Source organism: Mya arenaria, chromosome 6 (genome assembly GCF_026914265.1).
Source record: "Mya arenaria isolate MELC-2E11 chromosome 6, ASM2691426v1".
Taxonomy (NCBI): Eukaryota; Metazoa; Mollusca; class Bivalvia; order Myida; family Myidae; genus Mya; species Mya arenaria.
In genome coordinates, this window is record NC_069127.1 from 13,370,617 (window position 1) to 13,395,982 (window position 25,366).

At 35.4% G+C, this 25,366-nt stretch overlaps 2 protein-coding genes across 2 annotated transcripts; both read left to right on the forward strand.

Annotated features, from left to right (window-relative positions):
* The first annotated feature begins 4,739 nt into the window (after positions 1–4,739).
* LOC128239035 (beta-1,4-galactosyltransferase 2-like) lies at positions 4,740–12,403 on the forward strand. The gene is made up of 6 exons (XM_052955462.1): positions 4,740–5,087; positions 6,896–7,128; positions 7,381–7,568; positions 9,073–9,195; positions 9,748–9,843; positions 10,504–12,403. Exons 1-6 carry the CDS (start codon positions 4,781–4,783, stop codon positions 11,315–11,317), a joined length of 1,761 nt encoding a protein of 586 aa, XP_052811422.1. The 5' UTR covers positions 4,740–4,780; the 3' UTR covers positions 11,318–12,403.
* Positions 12,404–15,293: 2,890 nt separating this feature from the next.
* On the forward strand, positions 15,294–25,014 carry LOC128237568 (beta-1,4-N-acetylgalactosaminyltransferase bre-4-like). Its single transcript, XM_052953160.1, has 6 exons — positions 15,294–15,361; positions 19,720–19,954; positions 21,749–21,936; positions 22,741–22,863; positions 23,699–23,794; positions 24,432–25,014. Exons 1-6 carry the CDS (start codon positions 15,294–15,296, stop codon positions 24,442–24,444), a joined length of 723 nt encoding a protein of 240 aa, XP_052809120.1. The 3' UTR covers positions 24,445–25,014.
* Positions 25,015–25,366: the final 352 nt, after the last annotated feature.

Below are 25,366 nucleotides of genomic sequence, written 5' to 3' on the forward strand. Positions count from 1 at the left end.
CCAAAAAGGCACACACAAAAAATAATTCTTTATATCTCTCTTCGTTAGACCTTTAATGAGTATCTTAGTAAATGTCAGTAAATGCTTTCAAACATAAATAAAACGTTTCAGAAATCTAAAATCAGTGTCACTGACAACCTTTCTTTTAAGGTTTCTATTAAATAATTGTCTATGGAAGAAGCAAATACCCATAACAACGTTATTTCCTTCTCTTTTAACGCCAGTCATTGGCTTTTCAATATAAATTTCACAATGTGAGTCTTATACTGTATTGGAACGACTTAAAGAACGTCTTTAATCCTGAAATAAATTGCAATTGCAGGAACAAAACTAGTAGTATCTTTAAAGTTTCCCAAAGAACTTTTCTCAGAAACTGAAGCGTCTTTCAAAATCATCTTTCTTTTAAAAATTTCACTATTTATAAGCTCCTTTTTATTTATTAACCGTTTTTTGTTTGTTTTTTTTTTCACTTTCCTTATGCAACCCAAAAGATACTTCAACCAAGTATCACCACAAAGATAATTTTCATAAACAAAACACTTGCCCAATTATCACCGTAAAGTATAGATTTCAGTTTTAGTTAACTAACTTTATCTTCCTGAATAACGATCACTAAACTTAAGGCTATATAGATACAGGTAAAGCTGGTAAACTTTTTAAAATTTAATTTCTTATAACATGCTCTAAATTTGTTAAAAGCTAAGGAACAGTTACAGTAGACAGTAGAATTTCTCTCTAAGGCAAAATCACATCTTTAACTTCTGAGAACAGCTCCACTGGGTTGTTTGAGACAGTCTGACAAATGCTAGCTGTTTTCTGACATCTAACAGATCCGAATATACAACCGGTATACAAAACAGAAAACTTACTTAATTAGAGAAAAACAACTTCTGTATAATATTATCAATAATGAATTAATAACAATATCTTGTGACTAGAGTAATGCATTCCATGAGTTGCCATTACAAATTAGAATTCAATCTTACTATAAAAACATCACTTGTACATCCGTCTGTACCAAACATTGTAGAAGTATTTCTAGCTTGAACATTAATATTGTCTTTTCTTAAAATCAAAACTTCATAATATATTTCTTAAATGAAGCATTCTCATCTTTACAATATGCCAAATTATTCAAAACCTTTGGTATCTAATAAACTAGAGGTACCGACAGATTGTTGTCTTCCCCCCCCCCCCCCCCCCCAATAAACAGTAAAAGCATCAACTGCCTCTGTGAACTGAGTCCAAAACAATTAATTATCTTGGCAAATTATGAGTGTAATCATTAATTAAGGGACAGTATTGTTCAAAATCAATACATACACTTGTATAACAAACATAACTTTTAAGTGATAAACCTTTAACTACTTACTAAATAATGCATTTATGGAAAATATTATAATGAGAACAAGAGTGTAATCGTGTATTTAATAGCTTTAAACGCAAAAATATTAAATGATTGGTGAATGCTTAAAGATTTACTGTGGTCTACTATCATCTCATAGAGTAGAAATACCATGTGTTATGCTCATTTCTTTTCAAATTAAACTCGGTATCCTTCATAAGAAACATTGTTTTCGACATTTAAACATCGTTTTTGATATATCAAAACAATTGTATTAATTTTGGTAATTTGGCGTAAGAGTGCATGTTTAGCAAATATGTCTCTATAATGCAGCTTATACAATGTATTGAAATAATTACAAAATCCTGACAAGTCCCATAATCATCATAATCAACAATTATACTTAACTAATCGATCAACGAATTTTGTGTTCTATGTATCAATACACCTTTCAATAAAACGCCTTTAGTCTCACCTTGAAAATATATCACACGCATTGACATTATGTGGAATGAAAGGTACTTTATAAGCACACTTTTTCTGAATCAAATCATGAATTGCTAAAGATACAAAACTCATTATTGCGTAATGTTGATTGATTGTTTTTCATGATGAAACTTAGTGGTTTGATAATGATAGATAAGACGTATACATTTTCTATAAATACAAAATTTCATCATCAGCCTTTAAAGTATCTATCCAGAATGTTGTGAAATATCAACCGAGTTTTCAAAATATTGAAAAAAAAAATCTGCAATTCAGTCTCTTTCAAACATTTTTTTTTTATTTTTTATAATAACCAGTACTTATCATAATCACTGTCCGCCATTGGCTAGAACGAACAGCTGCGTCCGTGGAGAGGCTGTTGCTGCCACCGGTATGGTAACTCCTCGGCCACGCCCGATGCCCATGAAGGTGGCTCCTTGCAGGTCTGCGGCACATCCGCTAGCGAAGTACCCCTCTGAGCCGCAAATGAAAAGGTGACTGTTCCACCCTGCACAAAACGTCCTTCTGCCAGAGATACGCTGCCTAGACCTCCCCGAAAACTACGAAAAGAAGAAGGCTCTTTCCCAGCAGTCCCGCCACCCATTCTGTTTCAGATTCCACAGTCCTTTTCAGCTGGTCAAAATTCTTGTCGAAATACCACTGCAATTGTTTAACCAAAGCACTGATCAAATTTATATCTTCGCTTTCAGACATTTCAAAATAACTTCTTATTTCACCAAATACAAAACCTCGAGTGACGATAACAAAATCGTTTTCCCCATATACCCACAAAAACACGAGGAAATCATGTTACTAGTGTCCCGCAAAACTAATCCACCTAAGTACTGAAGTACAACTAGTACTTGAACCAATCTCTTGAAATCAATAAAGTTTATATTTTTCAAAACGTGAATAATTGTATTTAAAGCAAAATATTGCCGTCCGACGTAGCATATATGACGTAATTTGTCACGTGGTATACACACACTGGTGGGGTGCTTCGCTTGTCCTTCTAGTCTCCATCGTATTATTGGAGTGGCTATCTTGAATATAAACAGTACGGAAAACTATATATATCTGTGTGTTGATGCAATATTGTTTAATTTTAATGCAAACAACAAGTGATTGTATTATAGGGTGAGCCGAAGGCACCTTGTTATTGGACCGATTTGTATGCAAGTGACAGGATTAAAATGATTATACATTAAAACTAAATACAAAAAATATTAAACTACATTAAAACATCTATTACAGCACACTTTCACAGCAACTTTAAAGCGCCAAGGTCATATGATCATACTATGGAGCAATTTATACAGGACTTCAACACGACATCGTTATCACTCTAAATATAAAAATCAGGACGAAATAAGGAATTCAATTAGATAATGTTCAGGTTTGGTGCAAATTAATACGTATCAGATAGAATTTAGCCTATTTAATACTTCCTAAGCTTAGCAAAACTTGCACGAGAGCAACAAACTTTTTTTTAAAGAATTTCATCTTATCCTTTCAAAAACAAATCATAAATACCTCCCTGGCCTGGCGTTCTTTATCTTTCCTCAAGTGTTATTGAGCGTTCCGCAACCAGGGCCATTTTATCACCTCGTAACTTCCTCGTTATCATGTTATTCAGACATCGAGCATCGATTTTAAACGAAATATCCGTTTACTTAACACTGATCTTGCCCAGCGATAAATAATACCTTATCATTCGAAAGCTTTTATTTTATTTTATTTTCGCAAAATTCCCCTCACAGCTGATTTCAAGTTTCAAAGTCAGAGCTATACGGAGATTACGTACGTGGTTTAATTAATAAAGGGAAATGATCTACATAATTTGCGCTGTTTCATCAACCAATCAGATCGTCTGATGCAAAATGGAGTATATATGTTGTTGTTGTAAAAAATCAAAACATAATCAAACTTCATGTATGAGGTAATATGTTGAGGAAATTACTTGAGTATTCAATAAAGCTGAAAAAATGGCCTGTGGTAGGGTTACATTCATTACAATGTGATAATATAGAGACACGTACAAGGGCATACTGTTCAGAAAAAATCTTTCACATTCAAATGTTGATCAAGTAGATCCGGTTTTTAACCTCGTGTGCAGCCTGATTTAAAAAAATACAATACATTCAGCTTCTAAATTTATCAATATGGAAGGTAGCCAATAGTCTGATAATGTATGACACTGATTTGATTCACTGCCATGCGGTAATTAAAATAAGACTGTAATGATGGCAAGGCACTTCCAAATTGGTGTAATTTGCCCTGTATACCATCTATACAAAAAACTCACCATCGAATATGACCACCTCTTTGTTGTCTTTTCTGGTATGTTTCAACAATTCCTCCATCATTATTATGCTGGCTACTGCTTTGTTTTTATTATATTTCACCTAACATACTTAAAAACGTTGTTGTGTTTTCAGAGGTAAATCAGCGTTTAGACGAGACCTTTTGATATACATTGATTGCCAATAGCTGTTTAAACATTGTTGTCACGTTAATGAGTTCTGCTTTTTTTCGGTGTGTTCTGCTTAATGTCCGACATGGTTTTCACATTAATTCTTTGCATTGGAGCAAACTTGTTTTCCTCAGGTTAATCTGAGCCATCACTTCTTGAGTCGATGACTTAAGACACATCATAGGTTTAAGAAGACAATATTTGATCATGTTGATACCACATGTCAAACAACAATTTGATATTGTCAAACATTAATGTTTTGTCTAGTTGTGCAATATGCCGTGCATTTCTCATGCTTGTATTTTTATATTTTGTCATATTTTTTTTAAAACAGAAATAAATGAGACCGCTTAATGTATGACAATCAGTTGATAAAACGTTGAATTATCAGCGAGATAAAACCATTCAAAGGTGACTTCCTAATCATTACAGCTCTCTATTCATCGAACATGGATTTTGTTAACTAATGCACCACGATGGTGCGGCGATGTACTAGATTTACGTCTGTTTTTGTGTTTTTGATGGTCTGTGCCTCCCTGGTCAGTGTTATAAATGTAAGGCAATTGGGCGTCTCCCTCAAAACGAAACTCCGCGTTGCAAAACTCTCATTCGGTGCGGCTTCCGGTCTGAACAGTGAGAAACCAACGTGTGATTCCAAAAGCGGAAACGACAACACAGGACGCATTTGCAATGACAAAACGCCAAACGTTATCAGGGAATTAACGTATAAATTAAGAGGAAACGGTTCTTTAGACTTTTGTCAGGCTGTTCCAGATTCACTTGGTAAGACGAGTTAATTAATACAAAATTCACATGACATTATTATTATGTATGGTATTTAATTAATGGACTCATTGGAAATACAATTTAATTATGGCATATGTTTGTTTACTTTGAATGATATCAAATAGTCTGTATGAAAAACGGAATAATTTGTTTTATAGCCACTTCAGTAAAGTCAAGCTTATTTTTACTGGGTTTTTTTAATATAGCTTTACTTATGACTTGATTTTTAACGTTTGGGGTGCCTATTATCACGTAGACGAAAATTGCAAGATAAGCTTTGTATATTTTGCTGCACATAACAGTTTGTATGATATCTTATTCAAATTCAGACGTTATTTGTTATCTCCTAAAACAACCCTTTGCATATTTAACATATTTCGGTTAAGCTATGTAAAGACGCTGTGACCTTGTGCCTTGTGGTAGAGTTCATAATGTGTACAACCTAGTATGTCAAGGGGGAGAACGTAATTTCGTTAACTACTTTGGGAGCTGTCTTCACGGAAGCGCTATTTCATCGGCGAATTGCTAGCATTTTTTGTTCTTGTATTGACGCATTTCTTTGTCACTGCGGTCTTGTTTGATTTTCTGTATAACATGAGGCTCATTTGCCTTCTGGATCAGGCCATGGTGAAGGCCAAGTTCAAGTCCGTTCCTGAAGTGAAAAAGTTGTTGACTTTATAAATGAAACACATAACATACCAAACCGAAAGACTCGTGATCATTAGCGATTCCTAGAGTTAAAAATTTATCCCCTCAAGGCTTAACAATTGTGCAGAAGTCTGTTTGCATTTTACCAAAATGTGGGTAATGTGATTACACTATACAAAATGGGGGTTAAGGAACAAAACATCGGCTAGGAAAACTTTTCCGTCGAGTAATTACCATGAAGTTTGAAAAATAGGAATATATACATGAACGCACAGTTACAACATGCACAGATATGCCATATATGCCGCGAAAATACGAAATATTGTGGATAAAATCAACACGTTTATATGTAAACATTGCCTCTTAAGCCACAATCTGTTCAATAACTTTTTTATCTTTACAGCTATAATACCGAAATAAAATGTCGATGGAAGAATATTTTTTTCGACACATACTGGACGCATACATTTTTCAAAATTTAAAGAAAAATTACAATTACCAGGCAAAATTTAGTACCTGAATCGGTACTTTTCATTCTCAAACCGCCAATTTGTTTGCCATGAAACATTTTTCTCACCTAATGCTTGTATAAAATGAGATTACGTCCTCTCCCTTGGTATGTAATTCTTTGAGCCTTATGCGGACCTAATACTTGTTCGATTACCATACAATTTACATCATCATCTTCAGTATCATCATCATCAGCAGCAGCAGCAGCAGCACAAAAATGCAAATATATTTCTTATAATAGTACCAACACTCGAAATGGCACAGCTTTGATCGGAAACTTAATTCTACTACTCATGTACGTTTTTCTTTCGTGAAATCAGTAAAGTAGCACTCAAATACATTCAAACACATACGAAATCAAACGCATATATATATATATATATATATATATATATATATATATATATATATATATATATATATATATATATATATATGCTACAGATTAGATTCAAATAATGTCATACATTGGAATTTATGGGTAAGGCGCAAACTCAATACAAACACAAACATGAGCTCGATACTTATAGTCGAAAAAGTTTACACATGCTACATATACAATTGTGAAGATGTTTAAATGACCACAAGAATAGCTTTAATTGGGTAAAACATTTTTTATTGATACAAATGTTGGTTTTTCGTTTTAGAAGGAAGACTTAACATTTCCCTTGAGGCAAAACTACAATCTACGTCGCCCCCGGTACTCCAGGATGTGTCGCCAAGTGGCGCATGGAGTCCGAAGAGTTGCGTTGCTAGGCAACGGATAGCAATCATCATACCTTTTCGCGACAGGCAGAAACATTTGGACATTTTAGTATACAATCTTGTTCCGGTATTGAAACGACAAAAAGTGGCCTTCAGAATATTTGTGGTAGAACAGGTAATTCACTTGTCAGATGTCTGGCTCAAACGGAATCTCGAACATATTAATATTATTAAATTGGCTTGATTGTCATAAGGACGTAATAACATTAATACAAATTTATTAAGCAATTTGGAACCACTGACGTGCCGCACCTCTTATCACTGCTATAGATGTATATATGAGGTACAAAATAATTTTATCTAGTATATGCAAAATATTTTTGGAAGGATGATGTACATTCAACTAATTAAAGAAATATATTGTCAGTTTGGCAACAAAACCTTCAACAAAGGTCGGCTTATGAACATCGGGTTTATGGAAGCGCGGAAGCACGGTGAGTTTGACTGCTTTATCTTCCACGACGTCGATCTTATACCGGAAGACGACAGGAATATGTACACGTGCTCTGCGAATCCTCGTCATATGTCCCCGGCCGTGGATGTCTTGCGTTATAAGTGAGTTGTATAGGAATGGTGATTGCAGCTGTTTGTATTGGTTACCAGTGCATTGAGGCTTACAGAGTCAACAGCTCTGCAGACGCCATCATTTTTCCGCTCTACACATTCGGCTGGGCTGGTTACTGACTAAATTATGGTCTTGAGCTTGTTTCTGTAGTTTTTCACATATTGTGCGCAAGGCTTTGTACAAATATATATTCGTTCATATACTTTTTTTGTAGAAAGCAATTAATTACAATCTTTGAAGTGTTTTTTGCAAACGTCTTATATTGATGATACTCTTGCTTAAGAAATATAAACTTGGATATGCTGTAAATCATCGTCAAATAATTTCAAAAACTTTTATCATAAGCGTCATGTAAAAACATGATACAAGTTTTGCTTAAGTGATAACCTGATAAGCGCGGGTATAATAATTTCCTTCAGATATCAACCAGGAAGTTTTTTTTAATTTTCTTATTATCCTTATTGCCCTTTTCAATTCATTAAAGAAGAAACATTCTTTAACAGAACCTCTTGGTGACGTCATTGCTTTGCTGCACTCCGAATGTATTGCTGCACTATTGGTGACGTCATTGCATTGCTGCACTCCGAATGCATTGCTGCACTATTGGTGACGTCATTGCATTGCTGCACTCCGAATGCATTGCTGCACTATTGGTGACGTCAATGCATTGCTGCACTCCGATTGCACAAGTAGGACGCCATATGGCCAATAGTTATCGTTTTTTAGAGCTTCCTTTTTCAGCCGTTAACACATTATTCTCCTCAATCTCAGCAACCACAGGTTATAATCACGTGAGATTTATTTTCGAATCAGGTAGTCTGCTTGAGGGGTTGTTGTTTTGTATTGATGATTCTCTTGCTATCTTGTTTAACAATTCTAGATAAACAACATACCAATTATTTATATATATATATATATATATATATATATATATATATATATATATATATATATATATATATATATATATATATATGGCGTTTGCCCATTGCCACTAAACCGGGTTTATGTTTAAACTTTTTGCTACTGAGAATGTTTCTGTAGCTTTTTGCATATATATTAAGTGCATGCAAGATATCATCGTAAAATATAATAATAAAGTTGCCGTACAATAAAAAAGTAGTCCAAAATGATATAATTATCCCTTTTAAATAATTTGCCAGCTTCTTACGTAGGCAATCCAAGTATGTGCAATACGATTCAACAAACATTTAAGAGTAGTTCTATATTTGTATAGGCATACACAATTATGAAATGTCTTGTTCGGCAAAAAGCTGTATTCTTCTGAAAACAAAATAATTATGATGAATTGAATCAGACAAAAATGCGCATCTTCCTAGTTATCAGTAAATAGTGTTTGAATAGCGGTCTCTTTACAGAGGTAGAATATTATTAAATAAATCGGCTAAACTACAGATGGCTTAGAAAAGCCAAATTATTGACACTATTAATAATTGTCCAGGCCATGTTTTTCATGTTTTAATTTTGTTTCAGATTGCCGTACATGGCGCTGGTGGGAGGGGTGCTCAGCATCAAGGCACAACATTTTTTCAAGATCAACGGATATTCGAACCTTTACTGGGGCTGGGGCGCTGAGGATGATGATATGTTTTACAGGTAAGCAGGCCTGATTATGAGATTTGAAATTTACAAATGTATAAATTACGCATGAAAATAACTGCAGAAATAGAGCAACCGGTTTCACAGAATTTAAAAAATATATTCACGGAAATGGATCTTTCGTAGAGCAAAGCTACATTTACCTAAAGTATAAAGTTCGCAGTCACGGTCAAATTGTTCTTAGTCATAGTTCAGTCAATGGTAGGTGCAATATGCCATTTAAATTTTAATATTCTTTGCCATATTTACCAATAACAAGGCAACCTTCTCCTACTTGAATTGATCGTGTAAGATCGGCTAATAATAATTTGATTCAGTGTTATGTTTAAATAAATAAATAAAGTTATGCACCTTTTCTGGCATGAAGTCAAGAATTAGAAGAATATAATCTCTAGTAGAAAACATGGTGCTACTGATAATGATTATCTGGTTCGAAATAATTGTTTTGAATTAAGTAATTTCTGCAAAATTGTAAAACAAGTACATATATAAAATATATTGTTTAGTGGTTTTACATCTTTATTTTAAGATGTAATTGTACTTTTCTAGACTGTCAGCCTCGAAGATAAGTGTTTTACGCCCCCCTTTCAACATTGGACGATATAAAATGATAAAACACGACAAAAACGATGTTTCCACAGTCAGGTTAGCAACCATATACTTACTTGGTCGAAGAACCAAATGAATACAAGGACATGCGCAGTGGCATATCATGTTACCAAGATGCATACAGAGCAGAGACCAGAATACAACATATATCAACATTTATACAAACTTTCGTTATCAGTAAATCGTAGTGAGTTACCGCCTTTGCACAGACAGTGAAAACTGTTTTAAAAATAACTTGGAGGGGTCGAACTAGTTGAAGAGACCAAAATTGTTAATATCTGTATTCCTTTTTAATTCACGCATAACAACGGTATTTTTGTTGTAAATCCATTAAAGTTCAATTGCAATTAACAGTAGTATGTCCGTTACTTCAAATCCACCTTTCAAGCAATAAAGGTTGTGGCAATTTAGTTTATTCTCAGTGTCGTTGGCTTTTAAATAAAAACTGAACGTTTTATATAATTGTTCGCAAAATATTTATTATTACTTACACTCCATTTCTAGTGGGTTCATGACGTTTTTCAGTATAAAATAATGAATCCATCTTTTTCAACAATTTCAAGCCTTTAATAAGGACAAAATGTTGGCACTTTAAGGAAATGTTCAGCAAACGTTGAGTAGTATATAATGCATCTACATAATGCCTTTATATATAATTGTTCTATAAAAATTCACTCTGATAAACTTTTATTCCAGATTGCACTTTTTGAAAACAGCGAAAACACGTTACTTAAAAGAGGGTCTCAATACTTTGGAGTACAAATTGGTTGAAACCCGGCTTGAGAAGTTGTATACACGCATAATAGCGAATGTGGGTGATCCTCCGAAAAATCAGACTGAATATCCTAAAGCGAATGTGGGTGATCCGCCGAAGAATCAGACCGAACATCCAAAAGCGAATGTGGATGATCCGCCGAAGAATCAGACTGAATATCCAAAATCGAATGTGGGTGATCCCCCGAAAAATCAGACCGAACATCCAAAAGCGAATGTGGATGATCCGCCGAAGAATCAGACTGAATATCCAAAAGCGAATGTGGATGATCCGCCGAAGAATCAGACTGAATATCCAAAAGCGAATGTGGGTGATCCGCCGAAGAAACAGACTGAATATCCAAAAGAGACTGTGGGTGATCCGCCGAAGAAACAAACTGAATATCCAAAAGCGAATGTGGGTGATCCGCCGAAGAATCAGACCGAACATCCAAAAGCGAATGTGGATGATCCGCCGAAGAATCAGACTGAATATCCAAAAGCGAATGTGGGTGATCCCCCGAAAAATCAGACCGAACATCCAAAAGCGAATGTGGATGATCCGCCGAAGAATCAGACTGAATATCCAAAAGCGAATGTGGGTGATCCGCCGAAGAAACAGACTGAATATCCAAAAGAGACTGTGGGTGATCCGCCGAAGAAACAAACTGAATATCCAAAAGCGAATGTGGGTGATCCGCCGAAGAATCAGACTGAATATCCAAAAGCGAATGTGGGTGATCCGCCAAAGAACTAGACTGAATATCCAAAAGCGAATATGGGTGATACGCCTAGGAATCAGACTGAATATCCCATTGCGGTTGTGGGTGATCCGCCAAGAATCAGACTGAATATTCAAAAGCAGGTGTTGGTGATCCGCTGAAGAAACAGACTGAACATCTATAATCGGATGAGGGTTATCAACCGAAGAATCAGACTATCCATTTTTATAACATAAGGCGTCCTAGGCGGTGTGTTGGAACATAGCAATTATCTCTGTTCGCTACCTGCACTCAGTTAAGAATAAAGTTGTCTTCCCTCGAATTATTCATTGTGTTGAACGAACACTAATGCACAGAGTACTATGTACAATTTCCGGGCAAGTAGAAAATTAACTACAAAAGCTACGGCTAGCCACTAAGAGACTGTTTCAAGGTTGAAACATCAGTTTAAAAAGCATGGGAGCCTTATCATCTCTAATCTCCACAGCTAGAGACCGTCATTTATGGGTTACCTTAATTAAAGATTTTCTTAATGTTGATGAACAAAGCAATATAACATTAGCTGCACGCCAGCTACTTGAGGTTTGGCATTGAGGGGAAAAGACATGACAATTGTTTGTTTTATTGTGCCGAACCCACTGTAACGGGGAAGATAAGCTAGTAAATGTAACATTTTGTCCTTCGATTTATCCGAATGTTACACGTTGCCAAATATCATAGCATGTAATGATATTCCATGCAACAAATATGATAATTGCACACCTGCCAATGTCAGGGTATTTACACATTTATATGATGTTTTTTCTCAGTCTGATGAACATGCTCATATACCACTTTTAGTAGTTAGAGATATTATTGTTGTCCATCTTGGTTAAGACCAAATCGTAGATCCACATAGAGCACCGTTTTCACAACGATAAAGCTTAGACTGGGCTGTCATTGTTGGTCTTTATTTCGGCGACACAACCAAGTGAATGTTAACATGACTTATTTAATGGCAAATGGTTAAGCATCTTTGTTTATGCCCTGTGATTATATTTACGCAGTTGTCTAAAAATTAGGTTTTATGTATGATCTAGTGTTTTTGAAATATCCTGATGATAATAAGCGTTCATGATCTGTCGGTGATTTTGATTTTCGGAATTATGGAAGAGCGCATGCAAAGACGATATAAGGGGAAATGGGTTGCTCTCTTACCCTTCAGACAAACCAAAAGAGAGATTCCAACTAGTCATGAGAACAAATTTTCAGTGATACCATTACGTGTTTTACTCCAATAAACCAAGTAAATATCCTTGGCGTTCAGTTGGTATATAGCGATTATCCCGATTCGGTGTCTCCATGTTTCAATGTGGAAATCATTTCATAGGAAAGTATGATGAATACGTAACAACATTGTATGATCTATTTTATGCATATTGTGACAAGGGTCAGATTATAATTATGGGCGATTTTAATGGCAAACTTAGTGCACATACCCTACATAACAGGGACAGACGGTTGCTCAGATTTGTTCATGATTGTAATTTGTGGACTTGAAATTTACTGAACAATTGCAAAGGGTGTAACAACACATTTGTTTCATATGACGGACGGTATACATCTACATTAGACTATATTTTTGTTCAACATGAAATGCTTGACTGTATTGTTCACTGTGAGATTGCAGATGATTGATGCTTAAATGTTTCTAGGCACAGGCCTATTTTATGTTGTTGGAAAATCATAGTTAATTCCCCATTACATGTTGAGAATAAGGGCGAGCGTGAAAACTGTATTAATAATTAGAAAAAGGTCCGCTCAGAGCATGTTGAACGGTATACATCATCACTAGAAAGTTATGTAGAATCGGTATACATGTATAATGGTAAAGTTACTAATGGGGACATTGATACTATGTATGACCGTTTATGTGAAAATTTAATTGCATGCTCAGATAAGGCCCTTCCAAAGAAAAAGTTTAAGGCACATTTGAGACCGTACTGGTCAAATGAACTTTCAGATCTCCATAATGCAATGTCGGGTGCGCGTGATCGATGGTGTCGGCTGGTAGCCTTCGTGATGCCAACTGTGATGAGTACGTTTACTATAAGGCAGCCAAAGCTCTATTTAGGAGGACACATAGGCGGGTAGTCAATGAGTACATTATGATTCTTGATAAAAATCTAGAACTAGCTGTTGAAACTGATAGTGTTCGATTTTTGAAAAAGTAAACTCAAGGAAAAAACAGTCCCAATCTAAGATAGGATGCGGTTTGAAATTCGGGGATAAGAAATGCTTAAGCAGAGAAGAAACTGTTGAAGAGTGGGAATTGTACTTCAGAGACCTTTGTTCACCAACCGAATCGACCGATTTTGATAAAGTATGGAAAAGAACAGTAGAGCGCTCTTTGAAACAGATATTTAATGATATTTCACTCGATACTTGTGTAATAGTCTCGCCTGAGGTAGTGGCATCATCAGTAAAATCCCTCCCTCGAGGTAAAGCCTGTGTGCCAGACAGGATCACACATGAACATTTGTTATTTGCAAACTACATTGTATCCCCGTGCCTTGCACATATATTTACTAGTATGCTGAGGTCCGGGCATATACCAAATAAAATAAAACGGGGAGACATAATAACTTTACATAAGGGAGGCAACAAAAGTAGAGATAACCCAAATAGCTATCGCGCGATCACTTTATCTTCAACGGTGCTCAAGGTATATGAGATGGTGTTGCTGGACAGATGCAAAGAGAAAATAATCTCTGCTCTTCACATACGGCAGGGTGGATTTCAACAACAACTTGGCTCTTTGATGACGTCGTTTTCTCTCCGTGAATCACTATATTTCTCCCGAGAATACTCGTCACCTGTATATTTGTGTTTTCTTGACAGTCGTCAGGCGTTTGATTGGGTGTGGCAAGATGGATTATTTTATGAACTCCTGACCCTCAAAGCCGATGACCATCTACCTGACAACAAATGTATTGATAACAACACATTAGTGGCCCTGCGAAATATTTATGTTGGCGCAAAGAGTAAGGTGCGCTATCAAGGCATTCAGTCGGCGGAATTTCCAGTGCTGCAACGGACCCGCCAAGAAGGGAAGAGTTTTCCAATCATGTATTTATTGTATATTGATGGTCTCATTAAAGAACTAGAGGATAGTGGCAACGGATTATGCATATACGGTATGAAAATGAGTTCCCCTACAGTAGCAGATGATATGGTTTTGATTTCCTATTCAAAAATAGGGATGGCAATATGCTAAGAATATGTTGCGAATACTCAAAGAAATGGCGATTCCTATTCAATCCCCAAAAGTGTGCTGTTGTTACCTTTAACATATCAAAAGCGGTTAAACATAAACCATTTTTTCTTGAACAGAACATGTTAGCCGAAGTAAATAAATATACTCATTTAGGTGTTGACTGCAATGAGACATTGATTTGTAAGGAATTGATTCATACTGCAAGTGTGAAACTCCGTGGGCTATATTTTAGTATTATTAACAGTGGGATACATCCGGACATGATGATTGTGGTAACCCTGAGAACTATTTGTTTATCCGTTATCCTACCAAAAGCCTTATACGGCTGTAAAATGTGGAGTGTTTATTCTAAGGACGATATTCATAAACTAGAACTTGCCCATCGCTTTTGTGTCAAGCATATGCAACATTTTAACAAATATATATTTACGAACTTCGCGCTTTGTACGCTAGACATGACACCAGTTGAAATAATAATTGAGTATCGAAAACTCCAATTTCTAGGCCAGCTGTGCTTGTTTCCATGCCATTACTTGGCGAAACAAATATTCGTACACAGACTTCTACTCTTCATGAACGGTGATAAACAGAAGACTGGATTTCTACCGGACATATATAAGTTACTCCAAAAATACAGTCTCGTTGAGTATCTAAACGTATATATTAGTTCTGGTGATTTCCCAAATAAGGTATCCTGGAAACGGATCCTTCAGAGAAATGTTATGATGCGCGTAAAAGCAATAATGTATGATAACATGACGAAATCTTCTAGTGAGGAGGCCCTGCAAAACATCATTACGCAGTACAAATGTCCGCCGCTATGGTTTGTTGTTAGAAGTAACCCTCGTCTCCAGAAAACATGTACGACGCTTATGAACTTAACGGGTACGTTTTTGTCAAGGTCATTCCTGACTGAGTGTAAAGCGTGTAATCTGATGGTCGAAGGTGTTTCAATTTGCAACAACAAATTCTCATAATTGTTTGATGTTTCAACCAATTGCTAAGGCGTTAATTTACTTTCTTGTAGTTAGGAAAGCTTGAGTTGAGTGAATATCAGATACTTGATACTGATAGTAGTGATGTTCTGATAATGCTTACATGTTTTAGGCTTATGTGATCCATGACGTTTTGTGCAATTTGTTACCATGCTTCATGTATGTACGTTATGACTTTTGTAAATTAACGTTTGTTATGTACATAATATTTGTATATCTATGTTTTATATTATACTTGTAAATACGTTATGCTCTCCGTTACTGGAATAAAACGTATATATTTATCTATCTGTGGCGATCTATAAAGAGACTGTGGAAATGAATTAGAATTGATTTATATATAATGATACGTCGATTACTTGAGTCATAACTGAGGTTCTTAATGAACTTCTCACATAATAAGAATATGCCAAATCATCATAATGGTCACGAACAAAACATAATGATACAATTATATCAAAGTTGACTACCAGAAGAATTGAAATTATTTCATGAAACCATTCTATGGGTGTCGGTCCTAGTGAGATTATAAGTCTTGATAGGGAAACAGCACAGATGTAGAATGGACCAAATAACGATTCACTGTACTAGGCTATGTTGGGCCATAGTTATAAAGGGTATCTTCAAAGGCAGAAGGAAAAGACACAATTTACCTTAATTTGATTGCAGTAAGAATTCGCTTTAAGACCATCCTCAGGATGTTTTTATTTAAGGGGTATGGCTCCTAAAATCGTCATTGAATGCCATGCAATTTGCTGTTATAGGATGCCTACTTTTCGTTTGAAGGACTAAGAAAAAAAAAACATTTTTAATTATTTTAAAAAGTTTAACAATGTCAAAAGCCTTGATTTATCTGTCCTGCGTTCGGTAAAGTTGTTTGCGGTTTAATCTCGTTTCGTGCAGTTGACGTGTTGCGAAGCAATATGGATTCAAAACAAAACATTTGGCTAACGTTTGATCTCGTGACTGAATGTAAGCCTTAACTGTACTCAGAGCTGAACCGGTCTCGTAAATAATGTTTACACGAAGAAAACAGTAATTCAAATGTCGTTATTCATATTGTCCTTGAACCAATGCACATCGCTGACATATATACACGATAAATTATATTTACATTAATGTATATCGTACAATTTTAGGCTATGTTTGATTCTTAATATTTGTTAGGAACAAAACATTGATTTAAATTGGACGGAGAGGGAATGATTACATTTGCACTCGGTGAAAAAACATGCTCTGCAGTAGTGGTAGTAGTAGTAGTAGTAGTAGTAGTAGTAGTAGTAGTAGTAGTAGTAGTAGTAGTAGTAGTAGTAGTAGTAGTAGTAGTAGTAGTAGTAGTAGTAGTAGTAGTAGTAGTAGTTGTTGTTGTTGTTGTAGTAGTAGTAGTAGTAGTAGTAGTAGTAGTAGTAGTAGTAGTAGTAGTAGTAGTAGTAGTAGTAGTAGTAGTAGTAGTAGTGGTGGAAAAACTAGTTGTAGTATATGTTGTTTTTGTTTTGTTGTTGTTGTTGTTGTTGCTGATGTTGTTGTTTTGGTTCTTGTTAAACGCCTAATGCATGATTAAAAGTTTTGATAAGAACAAATCAAAATAATAATAAAGATATGACACTTATCCTTTAGCATATCCGCCATTTATATTGTGTTTCTTTCCACCTCCCGCCGTTGTCTTTCTTCCCGCCTATCCGCCGTTCATAGTTTATTTTTTCCCGCCTATCCTACAGTCATATTGTTTTTTCCCGCCTATTTGCAGGTCAAATTGTTTTTCCTCGCCTATCTGCCAGTCATAATGTTTGTTTCCCGCCTTTCCGACGGTCATATTGTGTTTCTTCCCATCTATTCGCGGGTTATATTGTTTGTGCTCCACCTTTCCGCCGGTTATATTGGGCTTTTTTACTCGGCATTCCGCTTGTAATATTTTGTTTCTTCTGTGTTATTATCCCGCTTAACCGCCGGTCATATTGTATATCTTCCCACCTATCTGCCGGTCATAATGAGTCTCTTACCGCCTATCCATAGGTCTTATTGTGTTTCTTCCCGCCTATCCACTAGTCATATGGTGTTTTATCCCATCTATTCGCCGGTCATATTGTGCTATTCTCCCACTTAACCGCCGGTCATATTGTGTTTCATCCCACCTATTCGCCGGTCATATTGTGTAATTCTCCCACTTAACCGCCGGTCATATTGTGCTTCATCCCAACTATCCGCCGGTCATATTCTGGTACTCTCCCTCTTAACCGCCGGTAATATTGTGTTTCATCCCACCTAACAGCCGGTCATATTGTGTTTCATCCCACCTATCCGCCGATCAGATTGTGTTTCTTCCAGCCTATCTGCCGGTCATATTGTGTTTCTTCCAGCCTATCTGCCGGTCATATTGTGTTTCTTCCAGCCTATCCGCCAGTCATATTGGGTTTCTTCCAGCCTATCCGCCGGTTATTTTGTATACATATATGTAGTCTAACTAAAGATAAATAAACATTTAGACGGCACCGTTGTGTATACATCAATCTGTTTGAACATTGTTGCCACGTTAATGATTAATGCCCTTTTACAATGTTTTCTGTCAAACATAATCTTTACATTAATTCTTTGCATTGGAGCAAATATGTTGTTCTCAAATGGATCTGAGCCATTACTTCTTCAGTCGATGTCTTGAGACACATCATAAATTTAAGAAGAGAATTTGAACATATTGGTACCTAGTCAAACAGCAATACGATATTGTTATACATTCATTTATTTGTGAAATATGTTTTGTATTTTTCATGTTTAAAGTTTCATACTTTTTATCATATTTGTTTCAAAACAGAAATAAATGAGACCGCCAAATTTATCATGATGAGTGGAATTTACGCGGATATTACAACGCGATAAGGTCATTCAACGGGTAACTTGCTTAAGCAGTATAGCTCTCAATCCTTGCATCGTACATGGACTTGCTTAACTGATGCCCCGTTAAAGGAATAACTAACGACTTTTAGAGTGTCTATGTGTACACCTGAGTTTAAATGGTGCGGCGATGTACTAAATTCGCATCTGTTGTTGTGTTTTTGATGGTTTGTGCCGCCCTGGTCAGTGTTATAAATGTAGAGCAATTGAGCGTCTCTCTCAAAACGAGAATCTATGCTGCTTGTGGGCCGGATTCTGGTTTGTATGTTATTGGATACAAATTAAAAGGAAACCTGTCGTTAGAGTATTGTCTGGCTGTTCCAGATTCACTTGGTAAGACGAGTTAATTAATTCAAAGTTCACATGGCATATTATGTTTGGTAATAATGGACTCAATATACTTTTAAAATATGGCATATGTAAGTTTATTTTGAATGCTTAGTTATTAATACTTATGTCAAAAACTACAGAAACAAGCTCAGTAGCAAAACGTTAAAACATAAGCCCGGTGTCAGTAAATTAAATTTAATTAAATAGTCAGTATGCTTCTAGCTTAGCTATTGATTTGATTTGACGTTTGGAATAAATATATTCAAGTAGACGAGAATAGCACGAATTTCAGCTTATTTTACTACATACATAACTTGTATAACAATTTATTTAAATACGTTTGAATTCCGTAGCCTTTTATGTATCTTATTTAAATACAGACGTTTAAATTGCTTATCTCCTTATCAACACTTCGAATATTATCTTCTGTTTAAACACGCTATGAAAAAGCCATATCACAAAAACAAACATTTAATGATAATCATGTCTCTGTAGTGCGACATTCGGGTCGTTTGGGACGGGAAACCCTGTGGTAGAGTTTTAAACATGCTAGTAAGTAATTCTCTACGTGAGACCCATTTCTTACAAGATGTATTTGGTCGTACGATTCCCTGCGATGTCAAAATAGTCCTACGAATTTTGAACGGTTTCGGGGCCATCATCATCATCATCATCATCATCATCGTCGTCGTCGTCGTCGTCGTCGTCGTCGTCGTCATCATCATCATCATCATCATCATCATCATCATCATCATCATCATCATCATCATCATCATCATCATCATCATCATCATCATCATCATATCATCATCATCATTCAGATTTGCATACGCTACATTAACAATAATTTGCGAAGTGTTTTCATTGATCATCAGAGTATCTTACAGGGGTTTAAGAATTTTGTTATTGATACATAAAGTGTTGTGTGTTTTTTTTTGTGTTTTATTTTGTCTTTTTTTTCATTTAGTAGGAAGACTGCAGTAGAACGCTTTCAGGCGGCACTACAACCTGCACCGTCCCCGGCACTCAAAGATGTGTCGCAAGGTGGCACATGGAGTCCGGAGGGCTGCGTTGCTAGACAACGGATTGCAATCACCATACCTTTTCGTGACAGGCAGAAGCATTTGGACATTTTAGTTTATAATCTAGTACCGGTATTGAAACGACAAGAAGTGGCCTTCGGAGTATTTGTAGTAGAACAGGTAATTTCGTATGTACATGTATTATATTTTATTAAGGAAATGCAAGCATTAACTGATATTTAAAACGGCAAAAACACATGTACATCAACAATATTTTAACATTGCCAACAAGTCTTGCTAAGAGAGAATCGCGAACATATTGATTTTATCATTTAAATTGGACTGATTGTCATAAAGGACGTCATAATTTTCATACAAATTTATTAAGCAATTGGCAACCAATGTCCAGACCTCTTATTACTACTATATATATATCTTTGAGATAAATAGGGTTAGGCCACACCAAATTGATGTTTCGTTCTGCTGATTTACCGCTCCTATTTTTTTTTTTAAAAATAAACAAAAAATCGTGCGCCAGCTCCAATATTCTAATCGCCAGCCAGACTTTTTATAGAAAAATATTTTTTTAAAGGCTGAAAAAATAATCAATTTTATTTGTTTTCCGCTAGTTTAAGTGCTTTTGTAAAGGGAAGTAACCGATGCGTGATGTTACTGTAGTTCGATCGGTTTAGCATTGGTTCCAAAAATAGTCAATCAAAATGGCGATTTCCGGTATAAACACTGTGTCTCGAATTTTGGAAATTTAATCTTATCTTTGACAATAAATGAGTTTTGATCATGCTGGAAGTCATTTTTCATCGTCTCATGCACTAAATGATCAATAACTGAATCAATAATTATGCAATAAAACATGTGTATCTGACACTGGTAGCGATAATATTGGGGTATTAGGGATTCTGTTTGGGTGGAAATCGGAATGATGAACTATGGCTCAAATCAAGTATTATCTGATTCCATTCAAAATACAAGTGACCAGAATTTTACCTTACGACGATGATGCTGAAATGGACAGCTTCGCTTAACATGAAAATGGTTCATTGTTTAGTCCAAATTGATGTATCAAAGTCATTTTTGACCAAACAACAAATATCTTTTCACAAATAGCGATATTCATATGAATAGACCAAAAAATAGGTAAGACTAAGGAAGTTTATCAAGTTATTTTTCATTTTATTTTACAGCATAATCGGGTATTTTTTAAACATCTCACTGACAATAAAAGTACTTTAAACATACCCTTGTACTTTTCATTTCGATAAGCAAATCAATCCTAATGAATGGCTAATGACTTTCAAACTTTCTCCTAAAAGCAGTGTTCTTTTTTATTATGAATGATCGTCATACTTAAAAATGTTTTAATTATATTAGAAATTTGGTGTATCCATATGATGTGTGTACTAAAAACGGATGAATAAATAGTATGTTTTGGGACATTTTCCCAATGGCCTTTAAACGTTCAGGTCAATATTGCATTCAAATGGGTTAAATGGCACATTTATGGAACAATCTTTCTAATTCATATTGATTACAAGAAAAACAAATTCGCTCGCTCGCTCCGATACTTTTTGGGGAAAAAGCAAGCTGAGGGGAATTCAACCTGCAAAAATCCACGAGAGTCGAATACGACATTCCCGATTTATTATATACATTATTGGTTAGATCACTTACAAACCACATGTTTTCATAATAAATGTATTTTTAACGACGCACTATTTTGTTTTCTGATGTCATTTTAACGTCGTTCAACGATACTTGTTATGATGTGACGTCACAAGAGTGGAATACGGCCGTATTGCACTGGAGTGGAATACGGACTACCGTATTTTACGATATGTATTGCGTGTGGATTTATAATGGGTATATAATAAAAAAGTATTATATCTATTTCATGCAAACATTTATTTTGGAAGGGGTTAGGTATATACCAGTTTTACACAAAATATAACGTTTCAGTTTGGGAACAGCACCTTCAACAAAGGTCGGCTTATGAACATCGGGTTTACGGAAGCGCGGAAGTACGATGAGTTTGACTGCTTCATCTTCCACGACATCGATCTGATACCGGAAGACGACAGGAATATGTACACGTGCTCGGAGAAGCCTCGTCATATGTCCCCGGCCGTGGATGTTTTGAGTTACACGTTAGTAGTATATGAATGATGATTGCACCTGTTTGTAGTGGTGACCTGTTTATTGAGGCTTACAAAGTTAACGGCTCTACAGACGCCATCATGTGTCCACCCTACATACACTGGCGAGCGGCATTGCCCAGGCAAATTGTCCAACTAAATTATTGTCGAACGCGCAAGGCCTTGTACCAGTTTTATGTTTGTATTTCGATTTGCAAAAACATAATTATAACACATTGGGCGTAAAAATGGAATCTTTGTTCAGAATTATTTAAATCGTTCAAAAAATGTAAAATTATCACTGGGAGCTTTGAGGTCTCAACAAATATACGAAATCGTATGTTTGTTCGCATACTTTTTATAGTCAACACTCACAATCTTTGCAGTATTTTTGCAAATGTGTTATTTTGATGATCTTCGTGCCCAAATAATATAGAAGTGGATATAATGCAAGTCAACTTGCATGATACATTTTTTAAAGTGCAAGATTCAGGGAAAACCTCATTTAAAGCATAAGCTGATTGGTGCGGAGATCATAATTTACCTTAGATATCAAACAGGATTTTTTGCCAATATTTGCATTGCTCTTTTCTTTTTAAAAGAGAAGAACTAACGTTCATTTAACATGGGCCGCTCGATGACGTCATTACATTAATTTAACAGCTTATAATGTTTTAATAGTTTGGCCGTTTTCCAAAGAAGAGTATGCCTTTTTTAAATGGAGCGGCTATAATACAGATGGCTCAGGAAGGCCAAATTATTGATAATATTAATCATTGTCCAGGCCGTGTTTTTCTTGTCTTAATTGTGTTTCAGATCGCCGTACATGGCGCTGGTGGGAGGGGTGCTCAGCATCAAAGCAGAACATTTTTTCAAGATCAACGGATATTCGAACATTTACTGGGGCTGGGGCGCTGAGGATGACGATATGTTTTACAAGTAAGCAGGTCTGATTATGATTTGAAAATTTTGAATGTATAAACATATTAAAGACAGCAGAAATGGTGCAACCGGGCTGACAAGATTCGAATATATTCACGGAAGGGATAATTTTAGGGCAACACATCTTATACCTAAAGTATGACGTTCGAAGTCTCGGTCATACTGCTCCAATTATGATTCAGTCAATGGATTGCGCAATATGTCAAAAATGTCAAATTTAAAATGATTTGCCACATTTGCAAATTACAAGGCAACCTTATTCTAATATGATAAACCTGGACATTATAAAATCGGCTTATAATGATTTGATTCACTGTCGTGTGATAAAAAGAAAAAAGAAAAAAATAAAACACATTGAGAAATCATTCCAAATTTCTGCAATTTGCCGCATGATGCCTAGTTAACCATTTACTTCACAACTACTGTAAATCCAACTTCAGCAAATTGGTTTGCCTGGAGATCGGACAAGTATTAAGAGTGTTACGGCACTTTTTATTCTAAATATTTACACTGAAACGATAAAAAGCAAATTCACCGGGACAATCGCAATGAAACATCAGAGTGAAATTCATTTTAGTGCATACGTAGTACGTAGTTTTGAACCTTGTTTGGTATGAAGTCACGAATTAGAGAAACATTATCGCTAATAGAAAACATGTTCCTTTGATTATGATTATGTGGTTGGGAATGAGTGTTTTGAATTAAGCTATAAGTACAAATTTGTAATAACAGTCCGACATTTTAAGTCCGTTCAAAATCCCTGTAACAAAAATACATGTATGACGATATATTGTTATGTAGTTTTATTGTATAAAGATGTTGTATTTTCCAGACTGTCAGCCTCGAAGATAACTGTTTTACGGCCTCCATTCACTATTGGACGGTATAAAATGATTAAATACGACAGAAAAGATGTTTCCCCAATCAGGTTAGCAAACAAATACTTACTTGGTTAATTAATCAAATAAATACAGGGACAAGTCTAGCAGAATATCAAATAACAAAGATGCTGTTCGGAGGTACACATGGCAATGCCCAACATACAACATATATACAAATACAAATTATCGTTTTCAGTAAATATTGGGTAACTGCCTTGGTACAGTCAGTGAAAACTGTTTCACGAATAACTTGGGGAAGTTAAACAAGCTGAAGAGACAAGAATTCACATATAACAACGGAAATTTTTAAATTTACACCATTTGTTTAGCTTATACTTGATAGTAAATTGCAATTAACAGTTTTATGTCTGTTTCTTCCAATCAACCGTACTGGCAAATCAGGTTGTGGTAATTCATTAAAGTATCCGTGTCGTTGGTTATTGAATAAACATTTAAAATTTTAATACAAATTTTCACGAAATGTTTATTATTAATTTATTTTATTAAATTTATCAGTATAAAATGTGTACCTTTTAAACAATTTCAAGCCTTCAACAAGGACAAGATGTTGGCACTTTAAAGAAGTGTTCAGTACACGTTGAGTAGTATATAATGCATCTACATATTATTTCTTGATATAGTATTGTTTTATACGAAGTAAACATTGATAAATGTTTATTCCAGATTGTACTTTTAGAAATCAGCGCAAACGCGTTACTTAAAAGACCGCCTCAATACTTTGGAGTACAGATTGGTTGAAACACGGCTTGAGAAGTTGTGGACACGTATATAAGCGAATGTGGGTGATCCCCCGAAGAATCAGACTGAATATCCAATTGCGGATGAGGGTGATCCGCCGAAGAATCAGATCTATTATTCAAAAGCGGATGTTGGTGATCCGCCGAAGAATCAGACTGAAAATCCAATACCGGATGTGGATGATCCCCCGAAAAACCAGACTGAATATTCAAAAGCGGATGTGGGTAATCCGCCGAAGAATCAGACTGAATATCCAAAAGCGGATGTGGATGATCCGCCGAAGAATCAGACTGAATATTCAATAGCGGATGTGGGTAATCTGCCGAAGAATCAGACTAAATATCCTTTTTCATTACATGAAGGAAATAGTTCAAAATACCATTTTATATATTAACGAAAATGTTCAAACGTTGCAATTATTTCATGAATATTTATACATATATGAGTTAATGTAATGGTGTTCTATTTTTTATTAATTCTTGTCTACATATACATATATATACCGCCATGCGTCTTGACTATATTCCTACTATCCTATATGTCCGAGAAAAGACCTAGCATTTCACTTGGTCTGTTTGAATGGTTAAGCAGCCCGTGTTTGATTTAACTTTTAATTCGCTTAAAGGAACCCGTGCAGAAGAATTGTCGAAAGAAAGAAACTTTATTTTGTCTATATCAGTTTTTGATGAACACTTCGCTTCACAGCTAAAAGCAATGACAGAACTAGCGGAGAGAACACATTTACAAAAGTATCTAATAGGAAGCTTAGTGTGTTCAATTAATAATTTACTTATTGGGTGGAAAAAAGTGTTTCTATAATACGTTTTCTTTTGTTTTGTTTGGAATGTTCGAGTCTTTTC